This window comes from Pecten maximus, chromosome 6 (genome assembly GCF_902652985.1).
Source record: "Pecten maximus chromosome 6, xPecMax1.1, whole genome shotgun sequence".
NCBI classification, from domain to species: Eukaryota; Metazoa; Mollusca; class Bivalvia; order Pectinida; family Pectinidae; genus Pecten; species Pecten maximus.
The window spans coordinates 15,731,669-15,748,078 of record NC_047020.1 but is presented as its reverse complement, the minus strand read 5'-3'; the positions used below and the strand labels follow the sequence as shown (position 1 = coordinate 15,748,078).

Genomic DNA, 16,410 nt, shown 5'->3' with positions numbered 1-16,410 from the left:
TTAATACAGATCACCTCTGAAATAAAGCGTTTTAATGACCACTGCAAAAGCCGATTGCAAAATTTGAACCAAATAGCGGAAATATGTACCCGGAGAAAAACCACCGGTCTACGGTCAGTACCTGGCAACTGCCCCACGTAGGGTTTACAACTCGCAACCCAGAGGTGGAGGGCTAGTGATAAAGTGTCGGGACACCTAACCACTCGGCTACCAGTACAGTATACAGTAGTGATTAGAGCAGCGACGTTATATGTCAGATGTGTGACATACCAGTACGTCTCTGATTAGAGTACTGCAGTATAATTTGTAAATGTTATAATTTAGGCCTTTTATATACATTTGTACATAAGGATTTTATAGCATCATAGAGTGATGTAAATTAGACTCAATGTTGGAGATCGGGATGGATACAAATTTACAGATATCTGTACTGTACAGAGTATCTATGCACTTTGATATTCCACAAGCATACGTTATCCTGAAAGTCAGATGTAAACATTACTTTCTTTTAGATAAACAACCGAGAAATAGTCTAAGAGATGTTCTGGTCCCCTTACACTACTGACATAGTCTAGATATGTTCTGGTCCCGTACACTACAGACATAGACATAGTCTAGAGATGTCGTAGTCTTGGTGTAAGGGTCCCGTACACAACAGACATAGTCTAGAGATGATCCCCGTACACTACATATATAGCCAAGAGATGTTCTGGTCCCCGTACACTATAGACATAGTCTAGAGATGATCTGGTCCCCGTACACTACAGACATAGACATAGTCTAGAGATGCTCTGGTCCCCGTACACTACAGACATAGTCTAAAGATGGTCCCCGTACACTATAGACATAGTCTAGAGATGTTCTCGTCCCCGTACACTATAGACATTGTCTAGAGATGTTCTGGTCCCCGTACACTACAGACATAGTCTAGAGATGTTCTGGTCCCCGTACACTACAGACATAGTCTAGAGATGTTCTGGTCCCCGTACACTACAGACATAGTCTAGAGATGTTCTAGTCTTGGTGTAAGGATCCCGTACACTACTGACATAGTCTAGAGATGTTCTAGTCTTGGTGTAAGGATCCCGTACACTATAGACATAGTCTAGAGATGATCCCCGTACACTACAGATATAGTCTAGAGATGTTCTGGTCCCCGTACACTATAGACATAGTCCAGAGATGTTCTAGTCTTTGTGTAGTGGTCCCGTACACTACAGATATAGTCTAGAGATGATCCCCGTACACTATAGACATAGTCTAGAGATGCTCTGGTCCCCGTACACTACAGACATAGTCTAGAGATGCTCTGGTCCCCGTACACTACAGACATAGACATAGTCTAGAGATGTTCTGGTCCCCGTACACTACAGATATAGTCAAGAGATGTTCTGATCCCCGTACACTACAGACATAGTCTAGAGATGTTCTGGTCCCCGTACACTACAGACATAGACATAGTCTAGAGATGTTCTGGTCCCCGTACACTACAGATATAGTCAAGAGATGTTCTGGTCCCCGTACACTATAGACATAGTCTAGAGATGTTCTCGTCCCCGTACACTATAGACATAGACATAGTCTAGAGATGCTCTGGTCCCCGTACACTACAGACATAGTCTAGAGATGTTCCCCGTACACTACATACATAGTCTAAAGTAGTTCTGATCCCCGTACACTATAGACATAGTCTAGAGATGTTCTGGTCCCCGTACACTACAGACATAGACTAGAGATGTTCTAGTCTTGGTGTAAGGGTCCCGTACACTACAGACATAGTCTAGAGATGTTCTGGTCCCGTACACTACAGACATAGTCTAAAGATGGTCCCCGTACACTATAGACATAGTCTAGAGATGTTCTCGTCCCCGTACACTATAGACATAGTCTAGAGATGTTCTGGTCCCCGTACACTACAGACATAGTCTAGAGATGTTCTGGTCCCCGTACACTACAGACATAGTCTAGAGATGTTCTGGTCCCCGTACACTACAGACATAGTCTAGAGATGTTCTGGTCCCCGTACACTACAGACATAGTCTAGAGATGTTCTAGTCTTGGTGTAAGGATCCCGTACACTACTGACATAGTCTAGAGATGTTCTAGTCTTGGTGTAAGGATCCCGTACACTATAGACATAGTCTAGAGATGATCCCCGTACACTACAGATATAGTCAAGAGATGTTCTGGTCCCCGTACACTATAGACATAGTCTAGAGATGTTCTGGTCCCCGTACACTATAGACATAGTCCAGAGATGTTCTAGTCTTTGTGTAGTGGTCCCGTACACTACAGATATAGTCTAGAGATGATCCCCGTACACTATAGACATAGTCTAGAGATGCTCTGGTCCCCGTACACTACAGACATAGTCTAGAGATGCTCTGGTCCCCGTACACTACAGACATAGACATAGTCTAGAGATGTTCTGGTCCCCGTACACTACAGATATAGTCAAGAGATGTTCTGATCCCCGTACACTACAGACATAGTCTAGAGATGCTCTGGTCCCCGTACACTACAGACATAGACATAGTCTAGAGATGTTCTGGTCCCCGTACACTACAGATATAGTCAAGAGATGTTCTGGTCCCCGTACACTATAGACATAGTCTAGAGATGTTCTCGTCCCCGTACACTATAGACATAGACATAGTCTAGAGATGCTCTGGTCCCCGTACACTACAGACATAGTCTAGAGATGTTCCCCGTACACTATAGACATAGTCTAGAGATGTTCTGGTCCCCGTACAGTACAGACATAGTCTAGAGATGTTCTAGTCTTGGTGTAAGGGTCCCGTACACTACAGACATAGTCTAAAGTAGTTCTGATCCCCGTACACTATAGACATAGTCTAGAGATGTTCTGGTCCCCGTACAGTACAGACATAGACTAGAGATGTTCTAGTCTTGGTGTAAGGGTCCCGTACACTACAGACATAGTCTAGAGATGTTCTGGTCCCGTACACTACAGACATAGTCTAGAGATGTTCCCCGTACACTATAGACATAGACTAGAGATGTCCTGGTCCCCGTACACTACAGACATAGACATAGTCTAGAGATGCTCTGGTCCCCGTACACTACATACATAGTCTAGAGATGTTCCCCGTACACTACAGACATAGACTAGAGATGTTCTAGTCTTGGTGTAAGGGTCCCGTACACTACAGACATAGTCTAGAGATGTTCTGGTCCCGTACACTACAGACATAGTCTAGAGATGTTCCCCGTACACTATAGACATAGTCTAGAGATGCTCTGGTCCCCGTACACTACAGACATAGTCTAGAGATGTTCCCCGTACACTATAGACATAGTCTAGAGATGTTCTGGTCCCCGTACACTACAGACATAGTCTAGAGATGGTCCTTAAGAAGTTAAACACACTTTTAGCATTTTTTAAGGAAGGCTGTGTTAGGCAAATGGGCGGCTGTGAATAGCTCTGATCAACATGCAAAACTATTAATCAAATTGTTACTGTTAGTGTTGATAAAGAGAACATTAATTGATATGTTTCATTGAATAGGATTAGCTGAAATACGGGTATTTCTTCTGTTGTAATGTAAGCTTTATTAAGTACTTTGCTGACATGCTTAGCACTAGATTCTTTGAAATAACATACCCGCTCAGAGGCGAACATGAACATCATCTTTATCATACTGGTATCGGTAAAAGCGGCGCCAAACACTTCTACATCAGAAAAAAACACACATTCGTTGTCCCTAATGTCCATTGAAACTTATATTTTAGAAACATTTAGGTTTGCTTGTAGAGTGAAATCGAAGAAATCATAAAAAAGATAAACCATGTATAAAAATAAATTGCGGCGTTACGTCCTGAAACCTGTAAATCGTCTAGTTTCTCAAATATTCATATGAATTCAATTTATCAAGAAAGAAATATATATTAATTGAGCTGTTGTTGAGGGAAAAAAGTAATGGCTATATATAATCCTGGTGCGGATTGGGTACGGGTCCGGGCGCGGCGTAAACTCATATATGTATTATTTACTACAGTATTAAAGTCCTGCATGGTACGGTAATCGGGTACGGGGCCGGGCACGACGTACGTATTATTCACGGGAGCCGAAACACACTTCCTAGTTCAGATAAGTAACCGTGGTTTTTGATGTCAGAAATGAGGTATGGGAATTATTTTCTAAATCATTTCAGAATCAGGTAATTACACATTCTGAATACCATTTTACATACTTGTCATACATACTGCATTGTCTTCAATGCAACGTTATATGTAATTGGAATGTTATATAGCGTTAGGCATATAGAAATCGAAAGTATAAATGAAGAATACCAGTTTACATTTACCAATATAAAATGATAGCAATTAGAACTACTATCAAAATCATTATTTGTAATAAGCTAGTTACTGATTCCTTTTTAGTGGTGTCACTTGTCTACTATTTATATTGTCATGCTGCGTTTTCAGATTGGAATTATAATTACGAGGTTGAAGTTGAGAACTCGGTTGTCTTGAACAACATGGGGAACCAGACAGGAAAGGTAGGTAAGAAGTGATATGTCATGTGTCAATTGTTAACTTTCGTATTGCAGTGTCTTAATGATAGCTGTACTGTGAGCTAACCAGATAAAAAAAAAAAAAAAAAAAAATCGATATGGGAATAATTTTCCTAGGACCACAGGAATTGTATGGATCATTTTCAAATAATTTTATATGTATGTTCCCCTTGGTCCCTAGTTGGGCATATTGGATTTTCAGTCTAATTAAAACAAGACTTGTAGTTTAGGGGAATGGAAAAAACAAGTCTAATTTTAATCAGATTGATTGGATTTTGAGACTGATTAGAAACAAGATGGCCCACAGCCGGCCATTTTTATTTTTTACAAGTTGAAGTTTTTACCGCTATTTCTCAGAAAGTACTGAATGGTCCCTAGTTGTGCATATTTAATTGTGAGACTGATCGGAGAAAAAAAGGTCAATAGGCTCATGCACTTGATCACTTTCAAAAAAGCTGGTTTATCTTTCTCATGAACCGACGATGAATATTTACACTACTTGAACCGCCGGTTGCCTCGTTGGGTCTGCTACTTCCCACGCTGATGGCGTCAGTCCAGTATTACTAAGGCCTGATACGACCCATGACCCATCCGCGGGTCTCCATATGATGTTTCCACCGCTACTCTGGCTACCCTCGAGTACACCTGTATCCGTGTTCTCTACCTCCCATAATCATCATGTACTAATTGTGGTACACAATTTGGTTGTCAACAAACAGTACAGTCTATGTATCCCATTACAATGGTGCCACGCGGCTTCCATACATTTCACCGCTGGACAGCGTTCACTCACGTGAAGCTACAAAATACCAAATTAAACCCTAAACTTGGTATTCATACGTTTACAGTAAATAATATTATATATAAACATGTTTGTAAGCGTTAAATAATTATACAATAACCCTAGTGCGTCCATACAGGTAAGTTAAACAGTACTCACGCACGTGCACTAGCGTTCTCGCTAAACACAATAACAACTATATTTAAACACGCTTAAAACCACCTTTCGACAAACATACTAATATCAACGACTACATACACATTCAGAAAGAGAATAATAATAGATATTAACTTACCGTGACTGTAATTTCAAGCTTCTTCCAAGAATATAGGCACAAGTTCCATTATCGACCCGGGTGGATTACTGACTACCGCAGCCCAAAACACCCAGCCGTACAATAGCGCGTCTTACGTGGTGTATACCTCACGTGCTCAGCTAATATACTTACATATCATATAAAGGTGGAACAATGTCGGATTGTGACAGATATATTTAAAGCTCTCTCCATGGTGACCACATTCCCTGGTATTTTAGTGAAAGAATAGGATATGATATTTTAAGTTTTGGTAAAAACAATATACTTGTCGGTGTTTAATGTCTGCTCAGAGGAAGATACTACCCCAGAAAATTGTACTATCTTCCTAAGGGGGAAAGACCCATTTAGGTCCTGTCCATCAGTTCCTGGTCATTACGCAGTCAAATATTGTTCCCAGCTTAGAATTTCATCCGCGTTTGCCTGTTTCAAACTACATAAATATTTTATGACTTACCTATATAAACCATAGTAAACACATCTGGGCCTTATAATTCCATCCAAGCTTGATTTTTTTTGAACTTGATATTAACAAAATATATCCAAATAAATAGATTTTCCTATATTAATGATATTTTTTATTTCTGATACTAGGTATTTCACAGTTAAAAATGTTAATATAATAACAAATGTTATTTTGTATATCAGACAAGCAGCAGTCCTGTGAAATCAACTGCTTCCAAAACCTCCTCCAAAAAGGTAAGTTTAAAGTGAAGAAAGAGAACGGTTTATTTGAAATAAAATTGGATTAAAATCACTTTGAGTTTGAACCTCATTATCCCTTTCAGCATCTGCATAACGTGAAATGATCATTGTGTATAATTATTTGTGGTTTCCATGGTTGACAAAGAACCACAAAATAGAAATAAGATAAAATATCAGACAACTATGTTCAACTTTCGTTCAATGCCATTTACTCATTTGGAATAAATTCACGTTCATAATAGAATCCTTAAAGAATCATCAAAAAATGTCATACGTTAATAAATACTGGCTAAAGTTTAGATTACAACATAAACATATGTCATACCTTAACAAATGCTGGTTAAAGCTTTGATTCCAACATAAAAAAATGCCATACCTTAACAAATGCTGGCTAAAGCTTTGATTCCAACATAAACATATGTCATACCTTAACAAATGCTGGCTAAAGTTTAGATTACAACATAAACATATGTCATACCTTAACAAATGCTGGTTAAAGCTTAGATTACAACACAAACATATGTCATACCTTAACAAATACTGGCTAAAGCTTTGATTCCAACATAAACATATGTCATACCTTAACAAATACTGGCTAAAGCTTTGATTCCAACATAAACATATGTCATACCTTAACAAATGCTGGTTAAAGCTTAGATTACAACATAAAAAAAATGTCATACCTTAACAAATTATGGCTAAAGCTTTGATTCCAACATAAACAGATTTTTATACTATAACAAATACTGCCTAAAGCTTTGATTACAGCATAAAACAGGCTTAAGCTAAGATCACAAGAAGAAAAACATCATACCTTAAATGGTACTTGCTAAAGCTTAGATTACAATATAAAAAAGATGTGGCACCTTAATTAATACTGGCTAAAGCTTTGATTACAACATAAAAAGATTTCATACTCCCATCAAATACTGGCTAAAGCTTTGATTACAACATAATACAGGCTTAAGCTAAGATCACAACAACAACAAAATATCATACCTTAATTGATACTTGCTAAAGCTTAAATTACAACAAAAAGATGTCATCCCCTAAAAAATACTGGCTAAGGTTTGATTACAACATAAAATATAGAGGATTGGCACCATGAGCCATTTTTATCTTGATTTTTTGAAAAAAAAAGGTTTCTTCTTTTTCTAATTTTTAGTTCAGTCAAAAATGGAAATGGAATTCCTCTCCTTTTACTTGTTTGATTAAAGTAAGATATTCTGGGATCTCTCGTACTAAGATAGTGCATATGGTGCCATATATAATATGATGTTACTGACACTGTAATGACAAATATAGGTGTCCAAATATTTGCCTTCTATAATGGTATATAATTACCGATGTATAGAAATCCATGTTTATGGCTATTTTCTCAGCAATTTGAGTTATTTGATAATGCATCCAAGATTGCAACAAAGAAAATCATTAAAGGTCACTTTAAATACATACTTGAAATGTAAATACCTAAGTGGTTAAGTGCTAAAGTCACTGAATGCAATTTTTGAATATTATTTTTTTTTCAACAGCAAGTATTATGATAATCCGAAGGTTTCTGAAGTTTTATCAGTCTTTTAAAAATGTGATATGGGCCGTTTTATTAGCCTTTTAAAAATCACCTGATATGGACCGTTAGTCAGCCAATATCAGATTTCTAAAGGACAAATAAAACATAAGAAACCTTCGGATTAAGTGATATTATGAGTGTAATTAAATTTTTAATTATTGTACTTTTCTGATTTAGTTGTTAGCTGGTCAAAATAAATATCTACAGTTATAGCTTTTGTATCACAATGGTATTCATATCCTCTATATGTACCATGCCGTAAGAGTGACCAAGAGAGACAATTGATGACTATATATATACATGTGTACTACAGAGAGGTAAGGGTAAATCCAGGCACGAGTCAACTGCAGTATCGACATCGCAATCATCACCAGTACCAGCCAAAGCAGCGACTGCAACTGCATCTTCCACATCATCTTCCCAAAAGGTGTGTTTTGTGGATAAACATATAGAGTATTTTAACCAATATAAGTCTTCATTGTAAGTTTTCAATTACATTTGGAAGTAATACAATTCCTCAACACAGCAAAGCTCTGATATTTCTAATTCATACTACTAGATTATTTTATGTTGAAATTCATATAACTGTGCTTTCTAAAGTCTTTTTATGAAACAAGGTGATTATTTTGGGAATAGACTGGCGAGGAACTTATGATAATTTACTTCCTTTGGAATGACTAAATTAAAGATGAAAAAGTACAAGACAGTGTTAATGCAGAATTTTCGGCTTAAAATTGTCAATTGTTGCACAGATTAATTTATTCTGTCAAAAACTTGTAACACGGGTTTTTCGATCTAAAGATTTTTTCTTTTTCCTATCTTAACGATTTACAGTTAATATCTTTGAAAATTTAATGTTTTTTCAATTTCATTTTTGAAAGCTCAAGGTAAATTAATAAATGATATTGAAATCATTAGAATGGTACTGAATTAAGATTTTATTTAATGTTAGTGAATATTCTTTTTTCAGTTGAGTACTGTACCAAACACATTGTCGACAGATTCTTCTCCATCGTTCTCAAAGGTAAATTATATACATGTACTCAATTTTATGCTGTTGCGTGTCGTCTGTCATTCGACTTGCGGGCGTCATTTTTTCCATTTAAACAACTTCTTCTCACTAACCAAGAAGCCCTGAAGCAAGCTGGAATGAAGGGTTACCAACTTTGTTCAAATGAACGACTTCGACTTACATTCAAGGTCATAGAGGTGAAATAGGCCCAGATATTTAAACAACCTCTTTATAACCAACAGGGACTTGATATTGGGCCCGTAGCATGCTTGAATGAAGCACTACCGAGTTTGTGACGATGAATGACCTTGACATGTATTCAAGGTCCCAGTGGTCAAATAGGACCTGCTATTAGGCCATATAGTATGCTGGAAAAAAGGACTAGAAAATTTATTGACATGAATATACCTTGCCTACTCTGGTACTTAACTAAAGTGGTAATCAGCTTAGCATCAGCAGAAATGACCTAGATCAATTTCAAAGTTGCTGTAGAATCAGGTGAGCGATACAGACCAATTGGGCCTCTTATTATTTGAAATGTAATGTTCAAGTCTATTTAGAATTATCTGTACTCATTGAAATTGCTAATTCCAAGAAATGATTTAATAATATACCCTGATGATCTTAATTTTAGCGTAGATAAAATTGTAGATAAAATTCAGCTTTTAAATGGAGATATTTCAAGTAAAAGACATATCTTTAAAACTGTTAGGCAGGCCTGATGTTTTGACGATCTTACATCAAATTCAATGAGATTGGTACAAATCTTTCCTTTCAGAGGCCAGTACTCCAAGGAGATTGTACTTCAGCATTGTCCAATGAAGGCACACACAGACAGAAAACACATTTATTGTTTGGTAAAAAGGTACGTCATTTCCAAATGAAATTAGAATTTTAGATTAAAGTATTTAGCAGACCATCTCCATTTGCGACAGTATTTTACATTAAAAAATTGTCAATATTTTACAACTTTTGTAGTCATTGAAACATATCAGCTAGCTGATGATTTCTTTTTTCAGAGTGTCAAAAAATCAAGTTTCATTGTAGCAGCGATTGATTTTGGAACTACTTTTTCTGGATTTGCTTATTGTACAAAAGATGGTTACAAGCATTCAGCAGGTCCTCAGATACAGATGCACACATGGGCTGCAAAAACCACAATGACGGCAAAAGCACCAACATGTGTACTACTGGATTTCGACAAAAACTTTAAAAGTTTTGGATATGAAGCCAACTCAGAATTCCAAGACGATGAAAATGCCGAAGAAAACTGTTATTTCTTTAAGCATTTCAAAATGAAGTTGTATGAACAGAAGGTGTGTTTTGATATAGATCTAGTTATATAATTCAAACATTCTTAACTGTTTGTGCTGAAGATATTTTAATCTTTATAAAGCACCATACTTTCTTGAATATAACCTCATGTAGTACTCAAAGATCATTTTATAGTCCATTTCTGATTGTAACACTGACTGGTTGAGATTGTGTCCCTATGGTGTCTGGGATTGGACAAGGAGTCTGGTTTCAATCCTGGAGAGTTTCTGGTTTATAGCACAAGAATCATTTGGATTCTAATCTGTAGTCATATAAACATACGTTTTCTGTCTATTGATCTCAAACAAAATTTACTGTGTACTTTTGATCACCTTTGTCATTTGGATTCAAACGACAGAAGTGGCTGAGGCATTGGAAAGACCTCATTGGCTCTTAAAACAAGTATAGACCATTCTGTAGATACTCAGGGGGGAAATATTTGAATACATTTTTATGCATTGAGTTCCTTTCCAGACTGACTTATTGCAAATCTAGCTGATTGCTTTTGATCTAAGTTGTTAATGTAAAATATATATACCTGTATATAAAAAATAATATCTGTGAATCGCTCAATATTCACTTTTCATTTGATCATATTTACAGGATGAACTTACGAGGGACACAATGTTTGAGTCAGAGAACGGGATGACAATGCCAGCTATCAGAGTTTTTTCTGCTATCATAAAGTTCTTTAAGGACAAGTTAGTAGAAGATATGAATTCCAAAGATACCAAAGCCTATTTTCTCGAGTCCGATATCCACTGGGTGCTTACTGTACCGGCAATCTGGAACCTGAAAGCCAAACAGTTCATGAGAGAGGCAGCACATCTGGTAGGTTTAGCCCAAAATCATCAGTTGGTGGGTTATTCAAATCACCCTGCATCCATAGTCCATCCTCCTTCCGTCGTCATTCAGTCATGCGTCTGTCCGTCGCTCGTCCATAAACCAGAGGGTTACTCCTCAGACGTCATGTGTAGGTTCCCCTTGGCGCTACAGACAGAACACACGTGGGGCAGTTGCCTGATGCTGACCGTAGGTCGGTGGTTTTTCACCGGGTATTCCGGCTTTCCTCTCTAGTGAGCATGAAGTAAATCACCATTCTTATGCGATTCAGTACAGTACACATGTAAAGATTGCATACCAGAACGTGTTGAAGTGAACATGAACAAAATCACTCATGGTTATCAATCCAAGTCTCCAACAGTCTTTTTCAAATGTCTCTATTTTAACTTTATTATAAGAACATGAATAAAGACTATGACTAACAATATTTGTCTTGAAGAGATAGCTGGTTCTGTAATATCTGTAACCGTTATACAGGCTGGGATAGAAGACAATCAGCTGACCTTGGCCCTGGAGCCTGAGGCGGCATCCCTGTACTGTAGGAGAGTACCTAACAGTGTTGTACGACATCCGGGTGATGGACCCTCTATAGCAAACTTCCAGGCAGGTGCCAAGTATCTGATAATGGACCTTGGAGGTAAATTTATATTCTTTATCTAATAATCCTACCCAAGAGAAATGCTTACCTGTAGTTACTATATTGGCAATATATCTTACTTAAACAGCCATTTTGGAGAGCACTACAAATTGAAATAAAGCAGTACATCTTGAGGTAAAGCTTACTGACTCCAAAATACTGGAACTGTATTAGCTGACGAGCGTGACTTATTTATCATTATGGTTTTTGTTAGCTATTTTCATTCATACTTCTAGTTGTATATGATGAAGAAAAACCCATGTCAGAAAGTATATGACTTGGCGTATCCACTTAGGGGTCAAGCGTCAAGGTCACTTTGGGTCACAGAACTCAAAACTGCCAATGATGATCCAATGCATAATATACTAATTTGAGGGACAATCAAAACAATCACTTTAAACAAATATGTGTTGTAACTTCGTAAGAGGATTGTCCTCTCTGTAGTGCCATTGTAAAGAATTAAGTTAATATATTGATTATTGAAACATTTTAGGCGGGACAATTGACATAACAGCCCACGAGGTTCTGGAGGATGGCCATCTGAAAGAGATCAATGAACCCACAGGGGGCTACTGGGGCGGTCTCAGGGTCAACGAAGAGTTCACACGATTTCTTCAACGGTTGTTTGGTCAAGATGTCTTAACCGAGCTGAAGGAAAACTATCCAGCTGACTGGCAAGCTATTGCTGATGATTTCGAATTAAAGAAATGTGCTTATGACCCAAACGGTGTAATGGGAAAGATCACTATCCGTATCCCTTTAACACTGGTAGAGGAATATGAAAATACGACAGGGTGTAGTTTGAGGGAAGCTATCAGTCAGACACCTTTCAAGGATCATTTGGAATTTAAACAGGACAAATTGAGAATGGACAAAGCAATTTTTGAAAAGTTTTTTGAAGAATCAATAACAAATGTTGTCAGTAAAGTGGAGAAATTGTTGAGAGAAAACCCCCAGTTACATAATCTAGACACCATTCTTGTTGTCGGGGGCTATGCTGAGTCTCCATTGATGCAACAGGCTATCAAAGATAAATTTGCAGGCAAATACAAAATTGTGATTCCTTCTGACCCAAATTTAGCAATTTTGAAAGGTGCTGTAATGTATGGGTTTGAATTGGATGCAGTCAAGTCTCGTGTGTGTAAGTATACCTATGGAATAGGCCACCAAAGAACATTCTTAGAGGGATTTGACGACCCTAAGAAAAAGTGGAAGCATGGCAGACACAGCTATGTGGATGATGCATTTGACATACATGTCAGCAAAGGCGACTTGGTGCAGTATGGGACATTCCAGGATGGTAAAGACTACCACCCAGTGAATGATGATCAGACACAGGCATGGTTCGATTTCTATGCTTCAGATGACAAGGATCCAAAATTTGTGTACGAGAACTCGTGTGCCTGCTTAGGGTTTGTAGGGGTGGAATTGTCACCTAGACAGCGAGGTCTGGACGCCACAGTAACACTGGAAATAAACATCAGTGGCACAGACATAGAGGTAAAGGCTACAGAGAAAAGGACGGGAAACGTCACAAATGCTTACTGTAACTTCCTTGGGTAGAAGATTTTCTCAAAACTTTAACTTTATAACTTTGGTTGTTTGTATGGAAAAATAAAAACTACCTTTTTATTACAGCTGACCAGCTAATGATAATTAATTTTTATAGTTGCAACTTACACTTGTAAACAACAAGGTCGATGATAGAATTATCTTTCATGGATTTTCATCGTTTTTCAGCATGCTTTGTTTTGACATATGTTTCTGTACAAGGTTTGTTGGAACTTTGCTTGCTTTGGGTTTGATTTGGTATTTAATGACATATCAACAGTCATTTAAGGATGTTGGTGTTTGGTGTTAACGGTTTGTTGATAACGGTCTGAGGTGTAGCACGGATTTAGCAAATATACCCTGATTCAAGTGGAGAGATGCTGTATTTGTATTCACCTACACAATGTGAACAATGTACTGTTATTTTGCGATAATGACCTTCACGTCATCTGCACTTATGCATGCCAATTATATTTTGCTCTAGCTTTACTATTTATTTAGAGTGAAATTGAGAAAAACTGGCATCAACAACCAACATAGTTATAACGCTCTATCTGTGATGATTAGGATTTTTCCATAATGTAAATCAGTTTTCGAAATTTGCGGTGTTCCGTAGGCACTAGCACACCAAATATCTACTCGGGGATACTAACATTCATATGCGCAGTATTCCCTCCAGGACGTCAGTAATTGTGTTTACCTGATCGTTTTTAATATTAGCAGTATTTTATATACAAGGCATCAATTTACCTGAAACCTCGGGTCAAATATGCAACAAAATCAAATTTGACGCACGACTGGCTGTGTGTCAAGCTGATTCATCACATGTTGGCCGTCGGGTCTCATTAACTTTGATATATACAAATGTACATTTATTCAAATTCGAAAAAATGTACAATCAATTAATGTAATTCAAATGAAATCAAATTTTAAAAAGGCATCAGTCTATGTACAAGGGAATAGTAAATTCCTTTGAACTGATCATTGAACAAAGAATACCAAATATCAAGACGGAATAGCTGGTCAGTGTGTAATGGTATCCCGTCTAGAACACCATACTTGTCTTCTTAACTTCTACCCTTCATATTGTTAATTACTGTTTTATACCGGAATTAAATTAAAATTATTATATAACCAGTACATGTATATATTAACCTGTTAAAGTGTAATACCACACTTTTTATACCTTGTGTTAGAGGTATTGATATACCTCTCTTGTATGTTGTGTAGTTGTGATTATTGTCCATAGCAGTGCTGCAAAAAGTAGCTCTTCATAGAGAATTTACATGTTCTCTGGGTGTGACTATTGTCCATAGCATTACTGCAAAAATTAACTCTCCATAGCTAATTTGCATGTTCTCTGGTTGTGATTATTGTCCATAGCATTACTGCAAAAATTAACTCTCCATAGCGAATTTGTATGTTCTCTGGGTGTGACTATTGTCCATAGCATTACTGCAAAAAGTAGCTCTCCATAGAGAATTAGTATGTTCTCTGCGTGTGACTATTGTCCATAGCAGTGCTGCAAAATCGTAGCTCTCCTTAGGTAATTTTTATGTTCTCTAGCTGTGATATTGTAGCTCTGTAGCTGTGACAACAGAATTTTTATTCATTGCTTAGCTGCAATAACAGAAAGATATTTTTGTGGATTGTCTTCAACTTAGCTACCTTAAGAGATCGTTTTATTATTGATAAGCATTGAGAGACAGAAACATTTTCACAAACATAATCTCTTGCATCAAAATGCCCTTGAGCATTATGAGAAAAACTTTATACTAAGGCTAGAATGTGTTTACAATATCTTATTTGTTTTTTTTTAAATTATTTTTGTTATATTTATGTGTCTGTAATATGTATGTTGATTTGTTCGGTTAATTTTTGTTTTCCTTGTCATTAAGGTATATATACGTAGCTGTCAAATGATTAGAATTTGAAATATTATCAACATTCGCTATTTTTGTATTTATCATGTAAGTATAAGAATTACACGTAAATGTATGTCTCTTCATCTCATTTAAATTAAGTCAGCATGTGGTATTTATTGTAACTACCTTTTCAAGATTTGATTGCTAAGTAAGCTCCACCATAGCTAATCGAGAAACTTTATCATTTTAATTAAGGTTCCTTTAAATAAACAATCCAGTGATAATATACAAGATATATAAATCACTTTTCTGGTGAAATGGAACAGAAGTAACTTGACCAATTGTTAATATGCATCACGGGTCTTGCTTTTGACATTTAATTTGTTCAGCTTCCTGTACAAAATAACCAAGCCTTTATGCTCACGAGTGTTTATAGCAGGTAGTGCAAGCATTGTTTGACCAGATTTGACTCCACAAAAACATAAACATTGACCTCTTTTGACCTTGAAAAGCAAGTTAACAGTCAATTATAGGTAAATTTAAAAATTTGAAATGTATAAAGGAATACCCATGCATAGATAGAAGTATAATCCAGATTTAGATAAGACTTCATTAGAAATTAAACTCACCCCTAGCTAAACAGAAACTACAACTTTGCCTTATTAAAGAATAATATAATCAATATACCATGATTTGTTACATTATATTTTAATAGATCATAAGCCTTTATGTTCTATATTTAAATGATGGATTTACATTGACTTTGCTGGATCCAGTCTATCAAACTTTGTAGATTTCTGTTAATAAAAAAAATCTTCCTTTGAATTAATTGATTTTCTCTAAAATCATAATTTGCTAATCATTTTGTTTGTGTTTTTTATATTGTAAAAGTTTTAATTTGAAAACTTCAGAATTACGTTCTTTTGTTGATCTGTTTTTGCATATTGATTGTTTAAAATAATTCCGTTTTTTTATCTACTTTGGCATGAATTGATGAACTTTGAAACAGCAAAACCGAAAATCGCACGAAAATACAACATCAGACTTTTTTGTGTTGTTTGCTAGTTATATCTTTAAAACAATGAAAGCCCAAAGTATCGCTCGCCTGTTTGGATTTGACCAATATTCAAAATGATGTTCATGTTCAATTCGCTAATACATCTATTTGTTGATGTTGAACAATTCTACATATGGTTATGGGGTGGAGATCTCGCCTGCTTCAAAGGTATAACCCAGAAGCGAAGTCCAGGCTCCCTATTTGTGTGAAAAGACCCAAGTGAA

The 16,410-nt window shown here is 36.6% G+C and overlaps 1 protein-coding gene across 4 annotated transcripts; it reads left to right on the top strand.

Annotated features, from left to right (window-relative positions):
- Positions 1–39: 39 nt before the first annotated feature.
- LOC117329089 (heat shock 70 kDa protein 12A-like) lies at positions 40–16,177 on the top strand. 4 transcript variants are annotated; one of them, XM_033886806.1, is made up of 10 exons: positions 40–113; positions 4,450–4,523; positions 6,281–6,331; positions 8,221–8,334; positions 8,878–8,931; positions 9,698–9,784; positions 9,939–10,235; positions 10,837–11,064; positions 11,554–11,713; positions 12,207–16,177. In XM_033886806.1, exons 2-10 carry the CDS (start codon positions 4,503–4,505, stop codon positions 13,274–13,276), a joined length of 2,082 nt encoding a protein of 693 aa, XP_033742697.1. In that variant the 5' UTR covers positions 40–113; positions 4,450–4,502; the 3' UTR covers positions 13,277–16,177. The 4 variants fall into 4 exon arrangements, with proteins under 4 accessions (XP_033742697.1, XP_033742695.1, XP_033742696.1 ...); XM_033886804.1 differs by lacking the exon at positions 40–113 and adding an exon at positions 3,321–4,145; XM_033886805.1 differs by lacking the exon at positions 40–113 and adding an exon at positions 3,321–4,181.
- Positions 16,178–16,410: the final 233 nt, after the last annotated feature.

Bases quoted from the DNA above. Each gene is read 5' to 3' on its own strand.
- LOC117329089 (XM_033886803.1), top strand. From the start codon at position 4,338: ATGATAGCAATTAGAACTACTATCAAAATCATTATTTGTAATAAGCTA. The intron at 4,524-6,280 runs GTAGGTAAGAAG...TTTGTATATCAG, and splicing joins TGGGGAACCAGACAGGAAAG to ACAAGCAGCAGTCCTGTGAA. The intron at 8,335-8,877 runs GTGTGTTTTGTG...TTCTTTTTTCAG, and splicing joins CCACATCATCTTCCCAAAAG to TTGAGTACTGTACCAAACAC.